This window comes from Oculina patagonica, chromosome 10 (genome assembly GCF_052425735.1).
Source record: "Oculina patagonica isolate OP01 chromosome 10, crgOcupat, whole genome shotgun sequence".
Taxonomy (NCBI): Eukaryota; Metazoa; Cnidaria; class Anthozoa; order Scleractinia; family Oculinidae; genus Oculina; species Oculina patagonica.
The window spans coordinates 9,781,391-9,806,932 of NC_135767.1; the positions used below are offsets into that span (position 1 = coordinate 9,781,391).

Here is a 25,542-nt window from a genome sequence, read left to right on the forward strand (position 1 = left end):
TGTGCAATTATTGAAATTAGTATTTTCACACAGTCAGCTAAAATCGTGAAGAGCAATGCACTAACCATGCAGGCTGTCTTCAAGATACTGTTCTTCTTCCTCTGGCACTTCAGACCCTTCTTCACCAAAATCCGTGTCAGTCTCATCCAGCAATGCTGTCACAGAGGTGCTCATTTTACCTGTACTTCTACGTGCTCTATACATAGTACAGAAAAAAGCAAATATTATCTTTCACCTGACTGAAACATTAAGCTACTATGCCAGATTGAAATTTAAGGTACCAGTAAAACTCAACTGACCATCACACGTTAACATGTGTATAATAATGTAGAATGCAAAAGAAGATCAAACTTGATTGAATTAAAAACTACATGTAGAGCTCTTTCAGTTTCTAAAAGTAATCGTTAGTTTCATTGGTTTTGCTTTTAGTAAGTTAATAATTGATTTATTCAAAACCCAAGCAAATTCCTCGACCAATTAGTCTTCTTTATTCATGTTTTCCCACACTTTGTGTATACGCAGGAATGCATTAATAAATTTGTAAGAGTGTTGATCAGTTCACTGGATTAACTGTATCCTTTGTAATTGGCCAGAATGATTACTTCTGGTTTGACACTCAAAAAATGAAAACTACTAAAATCTATATTGAAGAAGATTACTTTAATCTTTTGCTTGATTTGGCACCCATCAATGTGTGATCTATTTCTGCTTTCTTTGTGTGGATTGTTTTCTTAATGGCTGTGGCATCCTAGAATGAAACAACAAAGAAAGTGATTAAAACAAACTTGACTTAGAAACCCCATAAGAGGTAGCATTTAATTCAAAGATATCAAAAGCAGCAGAATAAAATAGGGTATTCTAAGTTGTGTAGGGATTTCTGTATTAATTAGCATTGCAGACTTGACATTGTATGAAAATCTCTATCAATACATTACTGATAAAGTTAAAAAGAAAGTAATGAAAAATTAATTCTTAAGGGGAGTCCTTCTTAACTACCAATTTGTCGCTAAGAAAAGTTTCTGATCGTCATTCTTTGGAAACCAAACCTCCTACCAATAAGCATTTTGCACAACTTTGTTCCATTGAAGAGTGCTTCAAGTGTTTCAAATCACAGCCATAATTTTCAAAAATAATACGACTTTTTTAATTTTCACAAACATGTTTCGACGGTACATTTCGAAGTTAACACCCATAACTATTTGACAAGTCAAAACCCACAAAACTGACAGATCTGTAAATAAAAATCAGTGCCTTGAACGGATAAAGAACGTCAACATGCTTAATGCGCCATATGGTTTTTATAAAAATTAATTGGCATTATTGTAAAAGTTATAGACTAAGTGTAACAAACACCCGTATTTTCAGACTTTTTTCAGTTGTAGCGTTCCATTCTTATACTTAAACAGTTATTCCATACGTAGGATTACAAAGAAGGCCATGTTATCAAGTTTTAGGGATTTTATATTCTAGCATGTGGTTTGGGACTGGCACTAATTATGTGCACACAATATCAATGTTTTCATTACCAAATGCTACAACTGAAATTGGCTTACCACCAAAAACCACCTTTAGCAATTCCTTAGCAACTGCAAACTTCCCCTTTAATTTTGCTTTCTTTAGAGGGTGACCGGTGTGCAACTTATCTAGAAGTTAGTTACATTAAGTTTCAAGTGTGAGCCATCATTGTACAAACCTTGTAGACTTGGGAGCCTGGCTCATTAAAGGCATGGGCATTTTTCACCATCAGTAACAGATCTTTCTCAGCGTCTTCCAGGGACAAGTACTGGTTATTCTGACAACAACAAGGAGATGGATAAGGAAGGTTTGTTAACTGATAGTCAGATAGAAGGGCCACATTGTTACTCTCCTACATTTTGTAATGATAATGCTCCGAAGTACAATGTAAATAAAGTCCTTGGTTGCATTAATGTAATGTTTTGGTCATTAATGCTTCCATTGTTGTTGTTGAAATTATAAATATATGAAATCATTGCAGATAAAGAATAAATGAAGAAAAGATCCTCGCAGCTATGAACACAACTTAAGCAGTTGCAAATTTAAGAAAGCCTGAAAAAAATCAGGCTTGCCGGGACTCAAACTCTGACCTCTGCGATACCAGTGCAGCGCTCTAACCAACTGAGCTAACAAACAAACTGGGAGCTGGTCATGACCTCTCTGACCTCGCAACTGCTTAAGTTGTGTTTATAGCTGCGAGGATCTTCTCTTCATTTGTTGTTGTTGTTGTTGTTGTTATAACGAATCATCTCTGATTCGCTCACAAAAATGGAGCTGAGTGCTAATAAATGATACCAAACCAGTACAATACCGTATTTACTCGAATAAGCGCCGCCCCCGAATAAGCGCCACCCTCGAATAAGCGCCTCATTTGGGACAAAAAAAGTTAATAAGCGCCGCCCCCAAATAAGCGCCGCAGTCACGATGCAGCGCTTATTCGGTGAATTCCGTTTAACTAAAAACACTCCTACAAAGCCACTCTAAAATATACTTGGACATTTCTTTGCATCAAAAGCGATGTTTTGTAGTTCTAAGTGGTTGTTTTACCGCTCGCCCATTAGTTTCTCTATCCAACATTCTTACAATAGGTAGTTCTGTAAATGTTGCGAACTTTGCCAGGATAGCTATAGGGCCACTTTTCTCTTCAGCAAGAGACGAATACTGACAACCAAAAACGTTATTTTCAATTACTGTAAAAGATTAGATTCTTTGTGACGTCCAAATTTTAAATAAGCGCCGCCCCCGAATAAGCGCCGCACTTGAGGCTCCGAAAGTTTAATAAGCGCCGCGGCGCTTATTCGAGTAAATACGGTAGTGCTTTTTACACATTTCCAAACACCTTGAATTTTGTCAAAAACACTCAGCTGCACATTTTAATTTTGACACTCTTCACAATTATGTTTTGACATGTGATTAAAATACACTGCTTCATCTAATTTGCTTGATATGTTTGAAGAGGTAACTTACCCTTAGCTTGGTGCAAATTGTTTTCAAGTCAATAGGCTCTTTTATGATTTCATAGTACTCTGGATAAAGCTGTGAAGAGAATAGAATTATATGTGTTAGCAATGTCCATCTTACAGTCATAATAACTTTAATTTTTTATTTTTTTATCACTATTTATTACTTATACTAGTTCCCATTGTTTTTATACTCTATTTTAATTATTTTTAAATGTGCTTTTAATAATAATAATAATAATAATAATAATAATAATAATAATAAAGATATTTTTAGCAGGGAGCCCACGTCACAAAAAAGTGGTTTTCAGTGGGGCCCTGCATAAATAAATAACAAATATGATAAAAATGGTTAAAAAGTGAATATTAAAAATAGAAGATGTAAAAAGTTAAGTTTTAAAAAATGAATATAAGAAATTAAAAAACTTATCATTCAAATACTTCTAATATGTCTTTTAAAAGTTAAAATGTCAATTGCGCTTTTTGCTTTGTCGGGTAAAATGTTCCATTCGTGAGCAGCATGATAAATAAAACGGTTCTGGCCCCAGGAGCGACATGACTTGGGCCTACAAATGTCATTACGTCCACGAGTATTATAATTTATTTATTATGAATGTCTTTAAAGCTATAAAATTTAAAATCCCAGTCAATCAAGCCATTTAATGCCTTTTTACATAAGCCTCTGGATCGGATAGAGAGGGCAACCTCATCCTGAGCCATGACATTAATAAATTGTATTGCAGCATTACATTGTACAAAAGTAACAATTTTTTGATACTCTCAATTTATCATTTTACTCATATTATGATGATTCTTACACTTTGGGGTGGTATTTTTTTGAAGAGGTGGCAGATAACGCGTCCATGGCTGTCTTTCATTTCCAACACTGCACTAACAAGTTCCCCACAGTATGAAAAAACATTTGCAGAAGAGTCACCTTCTTCGTCATCACGTGTGGATGTAGATTCATTATCCTCATCATCTAAGAAATACAAAAGTTAAACCACAAATAATTATTGAACAATAAGATCAACAAATGAATTCCTCAATCAATCATTATGCTGTGTTGGTCCAGCTAGTAGTAAGGTGGAGGATTTGAACAAGGGAACTTACAGATTTCAAACCCAGCAGGTGCCCCAAAGCACTGGCCATACATACTCTCTTTAACCACATACTGGGCCATGCTGAGAGTAGGCTGGCGACACAAGTCAAATGCTCTCACACTGCCCCTTTCTGGTCATAATTATAAAATATAAAAATAATGGGTCGCAAGATAATTGAAAAATGCTCAGCTTTGCATGCAGTGCACTAGTGAGTGTAGCAGTAAACCTACATGTTAGTCATGCGATGACACAAACCAGTGAGAATACAATGCTAGCCTCTCAAGCCACAAGGCTTGTAAAAGGTGATATTATAAATCTCTACCTCTTTTATGTCAAAGCTGCCGCCTGTCTGTCTGTCTAATAAATTAAGGATCCATAATTATATCCTATTGCTAACTTAATTACTGTTGCTGTTGCTTGCATCTAAGTGTGAACACATACCACCAAAACAAGATCTAATTGGATATTAAACGTGGCAAACCTGATCTGTGTCGATATGCATTTGCTGTTGATGGTGAGCATTTTGAGTGCGAAAAATTGTGTTACAGTCTGCTAAACTTCAAATGTTTGACAACCAATCATGCCACTTTTAATATCCAATAAGATCCTGCTTCGCCAGCACGTGTTCCATTTAGATTCAAGTGACGTCCGGTATGCAGTTGCCATGTAAGCACAATTTTACTTCTGGTTTTCACATTTCATGCATTTTCGGTTTCTCAACCATATTTTTTTCAGCTTTTAACTTAAGGAGGCTCACAAGTATCATCATAAAAATGACCACAACTTATATCATGATTGTAGCAGCAACTGATAAAAATCTGACTAGTACTGACCAAAGTAAAATGGCTGGAAAGTGCTGGAAACTATAGCTGTTGCTAGCAGCCTAGTTAAGAAACAAGAGTTTTGAAAAAAGAAAAAGAGTTCATGTATGTGTTACAGGTCAAATTTAAATTCAGGTTTAATTTTTTTCTAACCTAGATTAAATGTATGGTTATTATTAGGGATAGGGTTTGAACTGGAGTCATATATTTTTAAAACGAGTGCTTCAATCAGAGAGTGTAGTGTTTGAAATACATGTTGCAACTAAGATTGACACCTATTAAGCCAAAGCGGTTAAGACATCTTTCATATAAGCCATGTACACTAACCTTCAGTGGAGGCAAGTTGTCTTTTGCCAGCATTTCCACTGGACTTGCCCTTGTCTGTTCTGGCCTCTCCCTCACTTTCTACATCATCATCGTCATCATCATCATCATCATCGTCATCTTCCTCCTCTTCATTACCATGCCCCTCCTGACAGCAATGTCAAATTAACTATTAAATAGATTCAGGCAAGACTAAAAGCAGACCTCCCAAGCTTATATACTTTGCCCTTTACTGGCCATGGACAGAAAATATTGGACTTGCCTAAGTCTTTGTTTTCATGTGAAATATCAGCCAGATTTGAGTTCTCTTTCAGCAACATCATTGCACGTAGAGCACTCATGCCTGCAAACCATGTCACTAGTCATGGTTCTATGCATGCATGACTAACCTAAATCCTAGCCTTCTTTTTGGGGAATAAGGCCATGCATGCATGACTGCCCTATTTGGGTTATGGGGCAGTCCGCTCATGCTAGGGAGCTCTGCTATTATTAACTGCGCTGCGCAGTTCTTGCTCTGCATGGGGTTTATTATTTTTCGTTATGTCGGTGACCTGTCCCAAACCTCCACTCGGTCATGCTGCAGGTCATGCTGCAGGTCACGCGATGTTTCTAGAAGCTACAAATCAGTAACAAATGAAAAAAATGTTCTTATATTTGTCTTTACAAAGAATGTTTAGTGTGAAATATTCGATTTTGAAGCGTTTGACTCATGGAAAATACCAAGTTTCCACGCTTTCAAAGAGAAATATAATTCAGCGGGCCAGAATCTGTGAATAAATACCATTACGTTGGTGTAAAAGAATGTCCTGACATGACAAGTTTCAGTTTCGATCGGCTAGACCTCGGGTCACGTAATGTTTTTAAGGTATTATCAGCTACTTTGAAAATCTTTAAAGTCTTTACTAAACAAATTTATTGCGAAGTATTTCTCTTTTAAGGGTAATCAATTTTTTTTTTGCCTGTGTCATTGAAAGGATTTTAGAGATATGAAGAAAAATTCCCTTCACAAACATGCCCTGACTTATACCGCTTACGTCATTCGGTATGCTAGGGAAATACCTTCTGTGCTACAAACAGCTTCAGAGTCCGCGCGTGGGAATTCGGCCAGAATTTGCATATAAGAGAATTAATTAATCGCGGCTGGAACAAGTCAACCATGAAATGTCACACAAAGTTTGTCAGTCGCTGCATTTTTACAATGTACAACCGCCTATTGTAATACGAAAACCCAAAGAGGGGCAAAAATTAGAACTGTATAGAAACTGCGAAACATTGTCATGAGGCCAGTTTTCAGTTTTATGCAAATGGGGAATACTGTCGAAATTGTCACGGATAATTATGTTCCTGGCGTGAAGCCAGGCGTACTTATCAATTGTAAAGTTCATCCTCGGAGATCCAGGGGCAGTTGTAAAATTTCGCCCAAAAAATCCCGTCGTCCCGATAAGCAATTTTTTGGTTTCACGGATCAGGATCGTGGGAATTAAACTTGGCCAGCATTAGCATAAAAGAAAACTAGTCAACCATGAAATGTCATACAAGGTGTTTTCTTACGATTTTGCTTGTCAGTCGCAACATTGTTTGACGCAGATAAAGAGGATATAAGGGGGTGGGGTGCATTTTTTATTCTCCTTGCATGACTACCCCTAGGGTGGTCACGTGACCAGCGCAGTTTTAAGCTCTAAGAGCTTCTTGTTTTTATTATAAAGGATGCATCTAAGAACATGGAAATGTTCAACCCACAAACAGGCCCTCTCTTCCACTTTGAAAGAGGACATAAGAAAAAGAAAAGAAACAAAAGGAAAGTGTGTGTATTCGGTAAGACCTGTACTTCATTAATTTTTATTACAGAGTCACTTTCCAATGACCGCATACATACTAGTTATGCAACGCTTTCGAGTGGTATACTATGGAATATCCCACGAGTCACTTGTATTTTCTCGGTATACACACGAGCCTTTAGGCGAGTGTGTATACGAAGAAAATACAAGTGACAAGTGGGATATTCCATAGTATACCACGAGAAAGTGTTGTCCTATTTTTACTAAATTTCATCGAGAATAAGATCGCAGGGCACGATGGGAAGGTTGGGTTGAATACTGTCGAATATACAACGGCTTTCCTGTATTCTGATTGGCTGTATTTTCTATGGCATGGTATAAATAAATCTGTGATGATGTTTTATGAGATATGATCAGATGCCCATTATATTATTGTTGAAAACTTTGTTATTGCATTACTTTGTAGACTTAATCATGGTTTTTGTCTTTGTGTAGCAAAGTGCTGTTAAGTTATTTACAGAATCAGAAGTATAATTTAATGACATGTCACATGTTTTGGGCATGAAATGTAAATTTGTCTGTCTTGTACATGCAGAGTATGTCGTGGAATCAAGCACCACTTGCTTATGTTTACACTCGAACTTCCTGTTTAAATATGACAAACATACCATTTCTTCTTCAAATGGCATTCCCGGCTCCCCTAAAGAAAAAGGTAGGTCAAAGTAATTTTAGTAATAATTTCACAAAATTAACATTAACATTATGAGCACTACATACAGAATTGGCTGGCTTGATATTGTCTAAAAGAAACTGTTTACAATAACCCAAGCCAATTTAACGCATGTTAAGAATTGAGAATGAGATATTCTCAAGACCATAGCCTGCGAGCAGGCTCACCTTGGGTCACGCGTGAATATACCTTGGGACACGTGTGACTGGCAAGCGAAGCGATACTGTGGGGAGGAGACTGGTGGAGAGGCGCCAATAAAGTGAGTCTACTTTGATCTTTGAAAATTTTATATTTCTGCTTTGCCTGAGCAAAGTGAAATACCATTGGCCGAAAAGTGAGAAAGGTGAGAAAATTGTCAATCTGTTTCATTTGATGAGGTGCGATCAGATCCCCAGGGAGTTGTTCAGTTTGCCACGGGTTGTCGCAAATCAGTTGTCAACAAACAACAATAATTTTATGGAGAGAGAGTTGAGTGCATATATTTCTAATGTTATAGCAAAGTTCCAGTCTGTTTCTGGTATGAATAACAACTTAAAAAAGAAGCAGAATACCGCCGTTAAAAGTTTGTTGATGAACCGAGATGTGCAAGCCGTTTTGCCGACTGGATTGGCAAGAGTTTCATTTTCCAAACGCACGTAATAGCAGCCGAGCAGCAAAACTCTAAGGCTTTTATCTTGGTTATTTGCCCCCTAACCAGCATCATTGAGGACCAGATTGCAAAAGCAAGGTTGCTCAGAATGAAATGTGCTTCCTTACTGGACTTAAGCTTACTAGACACTACTTGTAACAAAGTTAATAAGCGTCTAGGACTTCTTGCACGGATACGATCTTGCCTCACTCTTAAAGCAGCAAAGTGTGTCTACAATACCCTTATTGACCCAATCTTAAGTTATACTGACACTGCTTGGGGTGAACTGTCTGTTGGCTCCAGCAAAAGTCTACAGCGGCTGCAAAACCGTGCTGCCCGTATCATTCTTAAGCGTGACTCTTCTAGAGATACTTTTAATGTTTTAGGGTGGGCTGACTTAGAAACAAACCGTAAAATACACAAATGTGTTTTAGTTTATAAATGTCTCCATAACTCAGTTCCTCAATATTTGAGTAACTATTTCATTAGGAACTACAATTTACATGGCTACAACACTCGAAGGAAGGCTGACCTCCATCTACCTAAACCCAAGCTTAGCCTTGGCAAGCGTACTTTTAGATTTTCTGGCTCAGCCCTTTTTAACTCACTACCTTTAAAAATTCAACAAGCTGTATCTCTCTCCTCTTTTAAAAATCTTGTTAAAGCCCACTTTTTTTCATAGCTCCTAATTTTTGATATTATCTTTTTTTTATATACCAGTTCATGCTTGTAATTCGTTTTAGTTTTTAAACTCTTTTTATATAACTATTTTAATTACTAGACATTAGCTTTTAACTCTATTTTTATAACTTTTTTTAAACAATTAGATATTTTATATTTTTAGAAATTGTATTTAGCAGGGCCCCTCTGGAGACCAGCCACTGTGCTGAATGGGCCACCCTGCATAAATAAAGTTTTACCTACCTACCTACCTACTCGAGCTATTAAAGGGAAGCGAATTTCATATCTTGTCAACGTTCCCTTCAAACTTCTACTTCCGGTGAAATTTAATTGGCTTATCAGTATTCCCGCAGTTTCCGGGGTGGGAGTGAAAAATTAGCAGAGATCCGATAAAAAATCGATAACAATCAATAACAATCGATAAACCAATCAAACTCACAACATTCCTATTGAGTGGTATCGGAAATCAATATCAATCGAAGATTGATTTAGACTGCTACTGTTTGTTATGGATTATCGGTTTATCGATTAACTACGCCTGGTACTCTGCTGTGCATCATATTTACAATGATTTCTCAGTGTTTGGAAAGTGTTTAATATTTACATCCTTTCTCATCATGCTGCACATCCAGTATACTGCCTATAATAATGTACTACCCATTTTGCATTTATCTTTGTTCTTTCTGAGAATGAAAAGTAATGTTCATTCAATTTCAAGTGATTTTGTTCTTTTGCTGAACATTTTATTTTCATCTTTTCTATAATTATGCTCATTTAACTTAAACACGACCACATCAGCTATGCTGTAAATTTATCGTGTACAAATAAAAGATGTTCTTCTTCTTCTTCTTATTATTATTATTATTAAATTATTATTATGTTTAAAACTAGTTTACACAGAAAAAAGTGGCAGCCATTGACAATAGTAACCTTAGGAACAAGGGAAAATATGCACTCTCTCCTTTTGTAGATATACCGGTACAGGTAAAGTACTGTACATGTAGTTTACTCATTAATTTGATGAAAAATATTATTTACCTTTATCTATTTCAGAGCAGAGTCTAGCCTTTGCCTCTTCAAACACCTCCTTAAGTTTAATGGCATCGTTGTGTTCTTGGACATCAGATTTGTAGAACTTGATGGCATTATCAAACAGCAAGTGTACATCAGTACTAAAAGTATCAATGTCCTCATATTCATCTGTCTTGAGGCGTTGCTATATTAAAAATAGAAAGTGTAATGGAACAAGCAGTACTTGATAAACTGCAAAGTTAGTTGAAAACTACATAGGAAAATAATGAAGGTTAAGCTTAGGAGGCAAGCGTGGCCGAGTGGTTTAATGCGCTGGTGTTGTAATCCGGAGGTCACCGGTTCGAGGCCTGCCCTTGCCACTAGCTGGATTTGTTTCTCGGTTGTCCCGAGTTCAAATCCTCGCCCACGCTTTGTATATAGCCAACTGGTCTGCCTCCTGCCAGTTGGGATTTTTAACCTTGTTATGTTCATTTATAAATTATTTGTTTCCTCTGTTTCAGTGGCATGCCTGTAAACTAGCTATCTCGTTGAGATATGAAGCTAAGTGCATGACCACTATAAACACATATTTATTTTATTTATTTATTTATTTTTTTAAGCTCAGTTTCAAAAGCCTTGTTTTCACTAGCCATGCAAGCACAAGCACAAGCACAAGCATATACATGTCAGTAGTTTGCACAAAGTTAAAACAAACATCAGCAATTTTATTGTAGCATAAGCACAAGCATTATAAAACAGAATTTACTAGTTACAAGGCTCAAATGCTCAGATGCGGGGGAATCCGGAAAAAGTGTTTTAATTGGGCAGACACAGCCAGACGTTAAAAAATATCTTGTGTTCAAAAAAGTGTTTAAATTGTTTTTACATGGTATAGCGCGAACATAAGCACAAGTACAAGCTAAGGAAAAATTTTTTATCCTGACTTGTGCTTGTGCCTATGCTTCACAGTCAAATAAGAGCTGTTTTGGTTGCGTCTGTGCTTGTGCTTGCATCACAAGTGAAAAATCAGGCTTTATTGACACAAGCTACTTGGAAATTGAACTTCAAGTCCTCTAAACAGCAGTGCAACTCTTGACCTTCTGCACACCAGTGGTAAAAAAGAAGAAAAAGATATTTAAGGAAATCTTCCAAAGGTAATAATTTTTTGCTAGACTATATTCACAACACATTCATTTGCACTTAACGTGAAAATACTAGTGACAGCAAACCAACTCAATATATTAACATCAATTATCTTCTGCTTCCACTAAACATTACAAAACCCCATAAGCCCTAAGTAAAAAAATAAATTAAAACCCCTTCTTTTTTAAAGATCCCTCTCCTGTAGTAATTTAACACTGTGGTAGAACTAACCATCCAGATAATTTAAAAACACTGCATGCCTTGCACCCCAAATTAAATGGCTGATGGCTAAATGCAGATACTGCAATAGAAAAATGTCTAGCCAAAGAAAGTATAGTGTAACAAAAAGTACAGTGTGTTGCTTGATCTACATGAACAACCCAGTGCACTAACTATTAAGCCTCTGCAACTCATATACAGTGTAATCTTATAATAATAAGCCTTGAACTTACCTGAATTTTTAACAAATCAATTGGATTAGAAACCACTTCGTAATACTCAGGACTGTTTCTGAAAATACATGTAAACCAAATTTAAAATTGAACCATATTTTAATATAAATTTTTGTGTAAGTCATGGAAAGGAAGAAAAGCTCTGTAGCAGAGGACAAGATACACAGGTACAAACCTTCTCTTAGGTGCCCTAATATAAGATTCACATAGAATCCTGCCACTTTCATCTCTGTAGTTTCTGATGATTTCATACAATTCTGCACAAATATCAGCCTACAAAGGAAGCAAACAAACAAAAAATGTACACATAACGTATTTATTCGATTTAATTGCCTTCCTCAAATAAGTTTACGCCACACATTATGGCAAAAATATAAGTAAATGCCACCCTCGAATAAACGCTGCATCAAAAAGCAAATCCAGTAATAATCAAGTTTGAGAAAGCCCCAAAACTATTTTCTTGGATTGTAACAATTATGTTTTAAGATATTGAAAATGACTTTTCAGACAAGCACTTAATTAACATTTTTTCTGTTTTTAAAATTCAAATGTCCAGTTACCAAACTATTGTTGGCAAAGATTTAATTGCTTTTTAAATAAATGCCTCCCTCATAAACACCGCCCCGAATGAGCGCTGCACTCATATCACGAAAAAATTTAATAAACGCTGCGGTGTTTAATCAAATAAGTACGGTATATATGTTGTGGTTCAATGTTAGAAGTTTGCGGTTCGCTGTTTGCGTCTTTCCTTTTCTTTTCAATCTCTGCATTGACTTGACCCTTCCGCCATGTTTTAATGACCAGCAGTACATATTTTCAGCGGCAATTGCTAGAATTTACCACTATATAAGGCTTTACTTTTCTTATAAAGAGAGTCTATTTTCCCGCAAAACCAATCATAAGAGGTATGACGCGTTCACCTGGTAACGCCACCTTTTGGAGTCCAGCAGTGAAGTGTTGACAATCACAACTGCACTCGCACTGTAAATATACACTGCTATTTATCGAAATTGAAGAATATCTTTCACTTTTTAAACAGTTTAGAGCTTCAAAATACATCTTCTGGACATTGGTTGCATTACAAAAATGTATGGATGGCGTTCTGGATGGGAAAGATCACTCGATGCTGAAAGAATTGCGGTGTCATGTATGTTGATTCGCACCGCATCGCAAGATTTGCAATATCTCTTTGTATGGATAAATTGCATGGAATTGGTCAGCCAAATACTTAAGTATTAAAAAACAAGTTTTACTTTCATGTTTCCTTTCCAAAATATTGTTGTGATTTACTTATTTGAACGGAGTTTGCTGCTGTGGAATGTTTCGTAATTGATATTTGAGATCGTTCACATGTCAAATATGCATAAACTGCAGATCTAGAGTGTTTGTAAACTGAAACTCCATTAACAGCGCCTTATTATCGTAGCTTTCACACGAAACTGCGCTTAGAAATGAAAGTTTATTCGCCTATACCGGTATCTAGCTAAAAATTGCTTCCTTGGAACCAAAATCTCACAAGCAAGGTTATTATGCTGTCAGCTTTAAGCTGACGAGAATTCGCCAAATTCTAAAACAGTGACCTTAGCCTCTTGTACCACCTTAAGTGAAAGCATGCTTTTGCAGCATTTAGCTCCTCTCGGTCCTCTGTCAGGCATCTGTGTTCTACAAAATAGCATTTTTATTCTTATTGTTGTCTTACTTTGATTATTTTTAATGCATGGGCGAGAATATTATCTTATAAGTCATGATTTTAAACTTTCAGAACAACATGGCTCCACCATTTTGCTGGCCGGAAACGCTGTGCACACGACCTTGCGCTTGCCCTCGAGGTCGCAAAACACTTCCCAGAGAATGTAATCCTCAAGCACTTGTCACATTCTTGAGTGCTTTATATATTCAATGCTTTTTACATGTTTTATGATAAAGTTTTGCTTACAATGTATAATTATGGAGAAATTTCATTCAAACAAGTTTTGTTTTTAGATACTAGTTTTAAAGAATAAATCTTTGTTCGCTGCGTGGCACTTCTAACTGTCAATATTGCGAAAAAAAGTGTATTGTAAGTGCCAAAAAGTTCATTATAAACCAAACGTTTCGGGCTTGGCCCTTCATCAGTGGTGAATTGGTCGTAAATAAAACGACCGTTAAAAATACGCCACGAGAGTATGTATTTAAAGTCATGTCCCTAGCACGCGCGCGCGCGAGAACCTCAATAGAAACGGAAATCTAAGTTGAGGCCGCGCGGATGGCAGGTGCCCAGTTGGAAAATTAAGCGCATCTCCTGCCGCTTTCTTTGCTTGTTACCGCCGCAGAGCTTGACGCCGCGGACCTGTGCGTCCGCTGAGCTGTGTCCGTTTGAGCTGAAATGCTCTGTGACGGGGAGGCCAGGCGCACTCTTGGTAATGCTTCTTAGATGTTCCCCAAAACGTTCCCTTAGAGTGCGCCCGGTTTCGCCGATGTAAATGGCAGGGCAGCAGCGACAGGAGATGCAGTAAATGAGTCCTGAGGACGAACACGTGAACAAATCCCGAATGTTAATAGAATCCTTTGGGCCCTGAATGTTGGTGTTACTCGAGATGTGGTCACAAGTATGACAGCGGGAGTTTCCACAAGGGTAAGATCCTGAGCGTGCGGTAGCTTGCTTGGAGGCTGTGTGTACCAGCGTTGAACGCAAGTTCCTATCTCGGCGAAACGTGACCATCGGCGGCTGAGGGAAAATGTGAGTAGTCGCGGGGTCTTCAGTGACTACCTTGAAATTGTCTAGCAGGATTTGCTTGATTTTGTTGTTAAAAGGGTGGTATGTGAGAACCAATGGAATCCTGTTCACCTTTTCCTCTGTTGAGATGTTCTTTCGGAGGGCGTCGGTCTGGGATAGATAAAAGATAAAAGATCTATCCCAGACCGACGCCCTCCGAAAGAACATCTCAACAGAGGAAAAGGTGAACAGGATTCCATTGGTTCTCACATACCACCCTTTTAACAACAAAATCAAGCAAATCCTGCTAGACAATTTCAAGGTAGTCACTGAAGACCCCGCGACTACTCACATTTTCCCTCAGCCGCCGATGGTCGCGTTTCGCCGAGATAGGAACTTGCGTTCAACGCTGGTACACACAGCCTCCAAGCAAGCTACCGCACGCTCAGGATCTTACCCTTGTGGAAACTCCCGCTGTCGTACTTGTGACCACATCTCGAGTAACACCAACATTCAGGGCCCAAAGGATTCTATTAACATTCGGGATTTGTTCACGTGTTCGTCCTCAGGACTCATTTACTGCATCTCCTGTCGCCGCTGCCCTGCCATTTACATCGGCGAAACCGGGCGCACTCTAAGGGAGCGTTTTGGGGAACATCTAAGAAGCATTACCAAGAGTGCGCCTGGCCTCCCCGTCGCAGAGCATTTCAGCTCAAACGGACACAGCTCAGCGGACGCACAGGTCCGCGGCGTCAAGCTCTGTGGCGGTAACAAGCAAAGAAAGCGGCAGGAGATGCGCTTAATTTTCCAACTGGGCACCTGCCATCCGCGCGGCCTCAACTTAGATTTCCGTTTCTATTGAGGTTCTCGCGCGCGCGCGTGCTAGGGACATGACTTTAAATACATACTCTCGTGGCGTATTTTTAACGGTCGTTTTATTTACGACCAATTCACCACTGATGAAGGGCCAAGCCCGAAACGTTTGGTTTATAATGAACTTTTTGGCACTTACAATACACTTTGTTTTTAGATCCATGTTTTGTACTCATTCTTAACCAATGGGAGCGCTTGTTAGATCGACACTATTACAAGGTCCACATGGATCAGCTGTTTTTATTATTGCCACTTTTAACCTAATTTCATAAATTAAATCTGTAAGAATGTTTATGTGTCTGTTTATGTGTCTGTTTATGCGAGCTTACATACAATTTAAGTTTATTGTTAGTTTAAATTAGGAGCGCGACGTTCACAAACGAGGAGATTCGACAACCAAATGTCAGTCAGTGATTTACAATGTGTGCTTACCTTGCACTTAAAAGTAACGTTTAGTTGACAAGAATTTGTGCCAGTTTTTGTCATACAATAATTCTAAACTTAAGCTTTTAAAATGGAGAAAATGTTCCTTAGATATCAAACAACGAAACCCAAAGGAATTGACCTACATGTATACATAAACTGTGTACATAAGCCTTAAAGTTTTTATAACCCAAAAACAGAAGTAAGCTAGCTTGTACGTATGATATTCCCTACGGCTCGTTAGGTGCATTATTGCTACTCACTGGGTCAGTATTTGGTGAAGTAGATCGCTTTCTCCGCTTGTTTTCACGTCCTTCCGTTCCTTCAGCCGAGTTATCTTGAGTTTTCGCGCCAGAGCTGGAAGCACGGCCACCAACGCGTTTACGCTTGGCCATTTTCCACAAGCTTTGTACTGTGCGCTTTGCTTCTTTATCTGACTTTTGATGCCTGTATTATAAGCAGACGCTTATAGTGAAAATGGTGAAAAAGTCGACTTTTCTCTCTTTTTTCTTCCTTTGCTGTTGTGCGGTTGTGTGCTTTTTACAATAATGAAATGAGCCCGCAAAATGACAGCGGATTTGTAACCATCTCAGTCAGTACATGGTGTAACTCGTAAGGTTGTGTGCACACTACAGTGTCTTGCCTTCTTTATTTTGTCTTTATTTTTTATTGCAAATAGCTTTCAGGTCAGTGTCGGCTTTCGATGAGTGTTCCGCAGAGAGCTATTTACAGTGTTTCTCAACTACTTTACAGAGCGAAATCTCTTTTGGTTCTCCGTCGTTTTGGGGACGCAATCCAAGTCTGTCGTGAAGCCCTTGAACTGCATTTGGAAGACAGCGGCGACATAAATTTACCTTTATGCAGGTAAAATGTTTAAATATACATATCATACAACATTTACAAAAACACAATTGTGACAGGGATGGTGGATTGTTTGTGTGAAAGCTTCGTTTACGTTAAAGTAACTCTGCACTCATGCAACAGTCAAATCCATCCAGCAGCGCCTACTCCCCCCCCAAACTCAACACCATCCCCCCCCCCTTTGTAACCCCGGCCCAGCTTTTTAAATAAAATGGGCACATTCCTCGGGGTGGAGGTACAAAAGCTCTCCAAAATTCCAGGTTAGAGACAATGGAAGAGGGCAAATATCAGGTGTATGTCAGATGTAGTCCAGTCTGTACTGCACTATCTCGGCCCCAGGGGAGGTTCTCGAAGTATACATGACGGGGGAAGGGGGGGGGCCGACGTATTTTTTAGGTCGAAAATTTACACGCTCGGTATTTTTTTGGGTCAAGAGATCTGTCACATAATTTTGTAGGTCTTAAGAAAATATGTATATTTTTTTGGGTCTTATCCCCAAGCGAACTTTTCATTTCAGGTTTTCATTGTGATCAGTGGATCAGAAAAATATTCATTCAAACTTTTTTTCAGCGACATGTGTTCTGGAAAAGCTGTTAATATGAAGAAGACAATACAATGTACATTTTTTGTAATCTCGTTTACTTCTCCTGTTTTCTCTATGACTCAATTCAATGATGTCCATCAATATCTTTCATGTCATGCAAAATCATGCATTATAGAAAGTTATGCTTACTTGAATAATCAGTATTGTTTTGGGTTGGAAATTTTGATGCCAGGTATTTTTTTGGGTCTAAAATTTCAGGCTTGTGTATTTTTTGGGGTCTGCAATATGAAGCTCCATCGGACCTCCCCCCCCCCCAGCACCTGTATACTTCAAGTACCCCCTGGGATCTCGGCTGCAATGTTTGTATGAGTCTCACATAAAAGATAATAGCTTACTAGCAAAACTAAGAATATTCCATGACAAACACCTAATTTTCTTTATCAGTATTAATGCCAGATATCCTTGCAGAACATAATAATGAGTAGAAGATTTCAAACATTCTATTTCAAACCAACGTTTCAGCTCATCGGGAATACTTGAACGAAACGCCCCATAATGGCGGAGTAAAAAACTTCATGTACGCTATTACCGAAATGTGACATTTTTTCCGATTTGTGAGCATGCGCAGAATACCAGTCCTTGATCTGTAAATTTGCCTGCTTCAGTGAACTAGCGTATCTATATAACTAGGTGACCTGCATGTAATTTTCATCATAGAACATCAGATGAATGGACACGGTCAGCCTGCAGTTTTGCAGTTATTGGGATCCAGGCTTATGCAGAAAGAAATCAGTGTCTGAAAGCTGTTAAATTTGCTAATCAAGTATTTAAAGATATTGAAAAGTTTCCAGCAGAAGTGCTGGAACTATGGTAAGTTTGAATTGTTGTTTTAGTGTGATATTCAGGAGATCTTTACATTGTGGTAATGTCCCTTTTGCACCCTTCAAATTGTCAATCGTATCACTCATTCGCAATCAATCTTACAATCAAATCATCACAAAAAAAATCATTCCAATTTAATTTCTCCCAAATTCCTTTAAATATTTTTTGCATATAAGACAAGCATTCAATAAGGTTCTTACTGTATATGCCAGTCTAAAAGATGTAGAGTCTCATGGACTTACAATTACTGAAACTCTTTCCTGGTCCAAGCATATCAATAATATAATTTCCTAAGAAAATCTCCTCAGCAATAAGTGCCTTGAAGCAATGAGGAGACAGTTCATTAGAACCACACACTAAGCTGCAAAAATTAATCTATCAAGCCTTACTCAAACCTTACTTTATGTACTGCAGCAGCATTTTTCAATCCATAAAATTAATTTTCCTGCAATTTTCTACCCTAGTTTGAAAAAAAATAAAACCTAGTAGGTATAAGAAATATGACAGTAAAGTTAATTTTGAACTGTATTGAACATATACACCTTGCATAAATTATTGTTTTGTTAAAACTAGCAGTGTATTGTAAAAAATTAAGCCACTTTCAATCCTATGACAGCATTTGCCTTCTACTGAAAGAATCCATGTTTGACGAGGCTAGTGACCTTGCAGAGAAATGGCTGAACTATGAGAAGAACTTTTCCTTGGAACTCAAATATTTGGAAATAGCACAATGTTATGTCAAGCATGTTTTGTTTCCTCAAGGGTTGTTTGAAAAAATCCAACAATTTCTGGAGACAAATCAAGTCATAACTCCTGAGCAAAGACAGGTAAGATTATTGTTCATTGTTGTAAATTATAAAAGTAATTTATTTCCCAGGTTGCAGTATACATGACGGGGAGGTCTGACGTATTTGTTTGGGTTGAAAATTTACACCCTTGAAGTATTTTTTTGGGTCAAGAGATCTGTCATCATGTATTTTTTTAGGTCTTAAAGTCTTTTTGATTGAATAAATCAGTATCAAGGTGCTAGGTCTTGTACTTTTTGGCATAGAAAATTTTGATGCCAGGTATTTTTTTGGGAGTAAAATTTCAGGCTCATGTATTTTTTTTGGGTTTGCAATATGAAGCCCCCCCCCCCCCCCCGTCATGTATACTGCAAGTACCCCCCTAAGAGTAATTTGCATGACTATTTTATGAAATTGTTGTTTTGAACGTTAGGGTGCATTTGGTAAATAGTGCTGTAACTTAACCGGCTGAACAAGAGAAGTTATGGGAGGCGGTAGTCTTGTCAAGTCAGGCCCGTAGCCAGGATCTGAGACAGCATTTCCTGTGTTTTGAAGACAGTTTGTTAGGAAACGAGGCAGCGAAAAGTGAAGGAAGCAACAACAATATCTGGCAGTACATTTTTAAATTCAGTTGTATTTCTAGAAACAGGACCTTCAGCCGACAGAAGTTCTTCGCCCACAGAAAAATCACTTTCTTCCGTGCGTGGCATTTTATGGACGAAATTGTCCATGGGTTTACATGACCTGGCTACTGCCTTTCTCTTTTTTCTCATTTTCTTCTCTTTGGCCCATTCTATTACGGATTCGTCAAGAAACTACATTTCAATACTCGTGTTCCGAGCCCAATAAGTACCCAGTAGTCTCCTCTCTTTTTGGTAGCACCAGTGAATATAAGTGCCACTTTAAACGGTTCGACTACAAAGGGCCATATTGAATGTAAATTGTCGAAGTACAGAAATACCATTTCCCTTTATTTAATTATTTTTATACTTTATTCACAATGGGTGAACTTCCAAGGCTCGTGGGGTGGGGGGTGCAGACGCACCCATCACACCCCCTCCCTACGGGCCTGTCAAGTCTTATGGGCCACAAGCTTCTTTATTAACCCATTGCTTCCTGGAGGTTTTTGGTCAGATATGAGCTAAATGATGATGATGAAAATGATAGTAATAATAATTAGCTTAAGATGCTTTCATCAGCACATAATTTATAAATCAAAAATATATAATTAAAGCGTTCAGTGGAACCCTTATTAACATGGAAACCAATTGCATGGAGACATGCCAAAGTGTCCATATTATCAGGGTGTCCCTATTAAAGGGGCTCATAGACAAAGAGTAATGAACACATGTTTATTGACACAAATGAAGACAGACACTTCTATGGCAATAAAACATTGTTTAATTGTACTGTAACTGTAACAAGTGAATACTGTAGAAACCTTGTGCTCATCTACTCATACATGTAGTCTCTGACTAAACATTAATTACTTTTAAACTGCAACTCGACAATGGAATCATCTGAATAAGTATTTCTTCACACAAGGAGTAAAGCAGACACTCAAATTTCCCAGAGTTTCTGCACATAAAATTAGCTCAAGTCATCCCATTGCTCAGCTGCTTTGGGTATCATTGGAGAGATCATTTCCTTCAGGAGCTTGAGAATTTTACATGTAAATAGAACCCTTGCTCTGTTTAGCAGAACAAGGGTGTGTGGGGGAGAATTGTAACAAAGAATGGCATGCTAGTAATTACAATACTTCTATATGGCATGAAACCTGCCATCTGGGGTTCTTACCATTTGTTGAAAGGAACCGGTTGGGATGACCATAGAACAAATAATAGTAAGGGTTTTTCTGAAACAAACATAACTAACCAAGAGATCAGAGATGGCGCTTTCCATTTATAATTTGGTTTCTTGATATTATTGTTTTCTGTTGATAGGAGACTGGAACTTGGGAACCATGCAAATGGTATATAGAAAATTCCAGTCGGTTCATTCCAAGCAGAATCCCAGGACAGCCTTTGGAGGTTGTCCAGTAGTTCCAACCAGCATATTTAGTGGAAAATTACCTAATTAACCGTTTGTATTTCAACCGAAAATTCTAGTTTTCGTGGCCATGGGAAGCACCCCTGTTTCTTGTGGGGAGGTAACCTGAAAATTAAATAATTCTCATCAAAAACTGTTATTTGTTTATTATTTCAGGTATTGCTCAATTTTTCAAGGCCTTTGAGAAAAGAAAAGGTATGTGTTCCCAGATTAGAGTATTCATTCATAAACACCTCTGAATTATTCTGGGCAAGAGATGGCCACAGAAAGTCTAAAAATTATGCCAACGTCAGGAACATTTCTGAACAGGATGGCATCATGGTTCAGAATTCACAAGAAATGGTAGTAGGTTGGGCAATAATTACTGTAAAATTCCGGTTATAAGCCCTGGGCTTATACAACTTCGCAAGGGGTTTTGAGTGGGCTAATATAAGCCAAAGGGTTTGGGGGGGGGTATATATGAGAAAAAAAAAAAAAAAATGGGGAGGGGGAGGGAGAGGTAAAAAAATATAATATATATATTAAATTTAAAAAAAAAAAAAAAAAATGGGGGGGGGGGGGGGGGGGGGGGGGGGGGGGGTTTTGGGGGGGGGGGGGGGGGGGGGGGGGGGGGGGGGGGATATTTGGAAAAGACATGGTTAACATCATGGAAAAAGCTTTGTTCTGAATACAGTATACAAATCCCTGTAGAGGCTGCTGTATACTGTTATTGGAGCTATCATGGGTATGGCTTGCCAAAGATTTCAGCTCTAGATCTGTATTTTTTTCTTCCAGCATATTTTAAGCTGAAAATATGACAAACAATAGCTGCACTATTTCAGCCATACCTTTTCTTCTTTCCATAAAAAAGTTGTCTGAATTGAACAGCTGTACACATTGTAGCTAGACTTGTATAAGTTAAATTTCTATTTTATATTTATCAGCTATCCCTTGTAACTTCCATCAGGTCCCATAGGATATTGGTCTAGTATCGAGCCATATTGAGGCCCTGCCAGCATGTGTAAATTCCGATAAGCCACATGGCCCAAAAAGTAGTGACAGCACATAAAATGAAATTGCGAAAAACAATAACCTTTCTTGCCAAATTCTGACAAGTGACAAAAAGGCCTAGAATGGCCAATAGAACAGCAACAACAAGCGACTCTGGGACCTCCAATCCGCCGCCCTCCCTATTGCTATAGGACCCTGTTTTTGATGCACTGTAACATGGCTTGAAGTATGAAGAATAACATTATTTTTCAAAAAATCTACATCACTTTGCATATCTAATGCCACTTATTATTTTTTTTGTTTATATTATGTTTTAGATGGAAAGCTGTACTAGCTCAGTTGCGAATACCTCAAATGAAGTACAAATTTCTAGCAGACTTAGACATGGTAACTACAGTTTCAGTAATATTAATGAAGGAGATCTGTGGGATTATTGAAGAATTAAACAGTGGTTTAACCCTTATTACACTAGAAAATGCATATGGAGCAGGGGACTTGCAGAAAATAGTCATTTATTACTCAAAAATTACTCATATTTTCTGTCTTAAGTAACAATTTAATCTAATGGAACATTTTTGGTGCATAATATAATATTTAGATATTAGCATTTTGTTTGTTTGAACCCAAATTTTAAATTTCCAGTTCAATGTAAGTATAAACTGCATTTTTTTAATAACGGAACCTACCGGTATGAAGTTCAAAACCCAACTAATAAATCTACTAATCACAATCCACAGGCATGACCATTTGAAACTACTGTCAAAGTGAACTTCTGCAATTCCTGAGAGATTAGACCTTTTTAATTTTGATTTTCTGACAAACCCCTATTAAGTGGCCTGAACCCTTTATAGTAAGCAGGTACTAACCATTTCCCCAAGGGTGGCCACTTAATAATGGATCAACTGTATTGCATTGAACGTGTGTTTTCTTGAAACCCTCATTTACTATGTTGAAATTTGTTTATTGTTCTTGTTCATTGGTTGAATACGAATTTACTGTGGTATATCTTTTGTTTTCCCGCCCTATTCCCCACCCAGCGCCAAGGGACTAAACATATCTTTTGATCACTTTACAGGTACTGTCCATGGAGTTGTTATGCGAGTGACAGCAGTCTTACAAAAGCTTCATAGCCTATGCATCACTGTCACGTGCCATCAGAAAACAAAGACTTTGATCAGAATAGTCATTCTATTCTTTTTCATTTACTCCTTACTAACAGCTAGTGGCTATAAAGGTAACTATGTTTGTTGCATTGTTCTGAATGTCGAGCCTGTACAAAAGAAACCTATAACTGGCCATCGACACTTCATTAATAAACATTAATTTACTTTAAGATCTTGTTGTTATTCGGACACACACTATAGCAACATGAAATTGTGACTATGTTTTAGTACCTCTGAATCCAAAAGATCTAGCCATAGTTCACTCCCTTGCCAGCTTTAAAGTGACTTTGAATAGATTCCATCAGTCAATCAGGTATAGTAAGGTCTCATACATTCATTATTTTTTTATAATATACCCTCAGTTAACAATAGATTAAGGCATGAAGAGGTCCAAAATATTGATGTCTATTGCTTTATGTTTTTTCTGGTAAAATTCTGATTTTAATACTTTTAAATACTTTTAAACAGGTGTGAACAAAAATTCAGGAATATTCATACTCTGGCAAGCTATGTTAAATGCTTGGAGGGCATTATTAAGTCCATATCACCTGATCCAAGACTAAGTAAGCAATTACCATAGAATTGACAGTGTAGAGTGCAGGAGAAATAATCAAACTCGTCAGCCTGTAACGGAGCTTGGGAGAAACAGGATTTGTACCCAGTCCTCATTACCAGTGTGATGTTGTGCCGAGTGAGATAAGAAGTCACAAGTTGGTACCAGGTCATATCTTGCAGTGAAAAGAAAGTAATGGCAGTTGCATATTCGGTGTCGGTAATTGCATATGAACACACAGCTTCAGCTGGAAAATGGGAATTGTTTCTTGTAAAAAGAGATTTCTCAGAAATTTATTTGTATTTTACATACTAATGTAACAGAGGAAAAGAGAAAAAGCCAAGTCTCATGAAGTTGCACAATCGTTAATTGTTAATATCAAAGTGTGCAGGCCTATTACCAGAAACTCGTAAGGCTACGTCTTTGGCTACATGGGCATATGCCGCACATCCAAAACTCTCAGGTGCTCTACATTTGGTTTCTAGATGAATGTATTTATCTAGCAGTTAAGTACGTTAAGGAGGGTAAAGTGATATTAAGTTAAGAACTGATGAGCTTAGAACCCTTTTTCGTTTTGCCACAGCGCAAACGCATTTTTTGTGTAAAGGATCTTTCTATGACCAGGTAGATGAAGTATCTATGGGCTCACCCCCTGCCCCCGTTTTGGCTAACTTTTTCATGGGGGAATGAATGCATGGTTAGAGAACTACAAAGATTCACGTATTTTGTACTATCAACGATATGTCGATGACACTTTTTGTGTGTTTGAGACTGAGCAAGACGCTGCATTTTACAGCTACATCAATACTCCGGCAACACCCGAACATACGTTTCACCATGGAGAAAAAGGTAGATCATAAATAAGCATTCCTAGATGTCTTAGTTCCTAAGATCCTCTGATCTCCAGACTTCAGCTTTCCGTAAGAAAACGTTCACAGGACTCCTTACGAACTATTTTAGCTTCACTACGTTCTGTTACAAAATTGGTCTTGTAAGAACGCTGGTTGACAGGTTATACAAAATCAACACTTCCTGGTTGGGCTTCCATAATGATATTGAGAACCTCACTCGTATCCTACATAAAAACATTTTCCTTGTTCACATTATAGATAAGGTTGTCAACCAATATGTAAGCAGAGCTCAAGTGCGCCCATCAGACAGCTCTCGGGTTCAACAACCCATTTCATCTTATTATTTTAATTTACCTTATGTGGGATCCTTTTCTGCAGAAGCTCAGAAGAGATTGCGTACTTGTCCACGTTATTTACTAAATTAATGTTGTTTTTCTTTTAAAGTGTGAAGGATCCTGTGCCTCTCGATCGCCGTTTGCGCGTTGTCTACAAATTTTCTTGTGCGGGATCAGGAGCCATAATCGATTATGGCTCCTGGCAGGATGTAATGCCTGTTACCGTACATCGGCAAAACTAGCCGTCATCTTTGACATCTTAATTTCAACGCGCATTCGATGAAGCACAGGGAGGCGCAACGATTGAGGTAGGTATTAAAAGTCTGCGTCGAGCCGGCTCCTAGTGGCTCAACCGCCGGAGCTTATCCCGGTACACAAATGGAGCGACTGTTGATGTTCAAAATTATAAAGGAATGTATGAGAAACGTTCGAACGTTCATATTAGCATGAACTATAGCGAGTAAAATTCACATTTATGTTCAAAATAAACGTAAAGTTTATGTAGCTCAGAACCGCCAATTTAAGCGATTCAGTGGGTTTTTGCGATGCTGTTTTCAACATGATGAACGACAGGGCATATTGCAATTATACGTTTTCTGGAGGGCTAGAAATTCTTAGCTTAGAGCGGAGCTAAGCTATAGAAAGATAAATAACGATCGGAAATGGCTATCGTAGAGAGTAAATATACTAAACATCACAATTAAAACTTGTACAAGGTCAAGGCTAAATCAACAGATGACAACACAGGCAGCCCAAGCTCTCTATCAGATTACCTTTGGACGTGACTTTTGCTTATAAGCGGTTCTGTGTTACAAAGATTCGTTTATTAGGGTTTTTGTCAAACCCTTATTTTATGCCCACGGCCTATAACTTCCGTCCAGATTTGGTTTAT

The 25,542-nt window shown here is 37.9% G+C and overlaps 2 protein-coding genes across 3 annotated transcripts in view; one reads left to right on the plus strand and one right to left on the minus strand.

Annotated features, from left to right (window-relative positions):
- Positions 1-16,184, minus strand: part of LOC144667102 (protein polybromo-1-like) — a 68,438-nt gene extending 52,254 nt beyond the window's left edge. Inside the window, 11 exon segments of the mRNA XM_078528480.1 lie at positions 66-196; positions 660-748; positions 1,694-1,792; positions 2,983-3,051; positions 3,794-3,957; positions 5,227-5,371; positions 7,670-7,701; positions 10,079-10,256; positions 11,647-11,704; positions 11,822-11,919; positions 15,901-16,184. Coding sequence (XP_078384606.1) covers positions 66-196; positions 660-748; positions 1,694-1,792; positions 2,983-3,051; positions 3,794-3,957; positions 5,227-5,371; positions 7,670-7,701; positions 10,079-10,256; positions 11,647-11,704; positions 11,822-11,919; positions 15,901-16,032 — 1,195 coding nt within the window. The 5' untranslated portion in view covers positions 16,033-16,184.
- Positions 16,185-16,259: 75 nt separating this feature from the next.
- LOC144667408 (peroxisome assembly protein 26-like) lies at positions 16,260-24,565 on the plus strand. Of its 2 annotated transcripts, XR_013573312.1 has the most exons (8): positions 16,260-16,501; positions 17,760-17,912; positions 18,541-18,751; positions 20,915-20,953; positions 22,066-22,135; positions 22,824-22,982; positions 23,380-23,969; positions 24,005-24,565. XR_013573312.1 is itself a non-coding variant. In XM_078528804.1 (7 exons), exons 1-7 carry the CDS (start codon positions 16,341-16,343, stop codon positions 23,472-23,474), a joined length of 888 nt encoding a protein of 295 aa, XP_078384930.1. In that variant the 5' UTR covers positions 16,260-16,340; the 3' UTR covers positions 23,475-24,565. The 2 variants fall into 2 exon arrangements, 1 of the variants encoding a protein (XP_078384930.1); XM_078528804.1 differs by having other exon boundaries at positions 23,380-24,565.
- Positions 24,566-25,542: the final 977 nt, after the last annotated feature.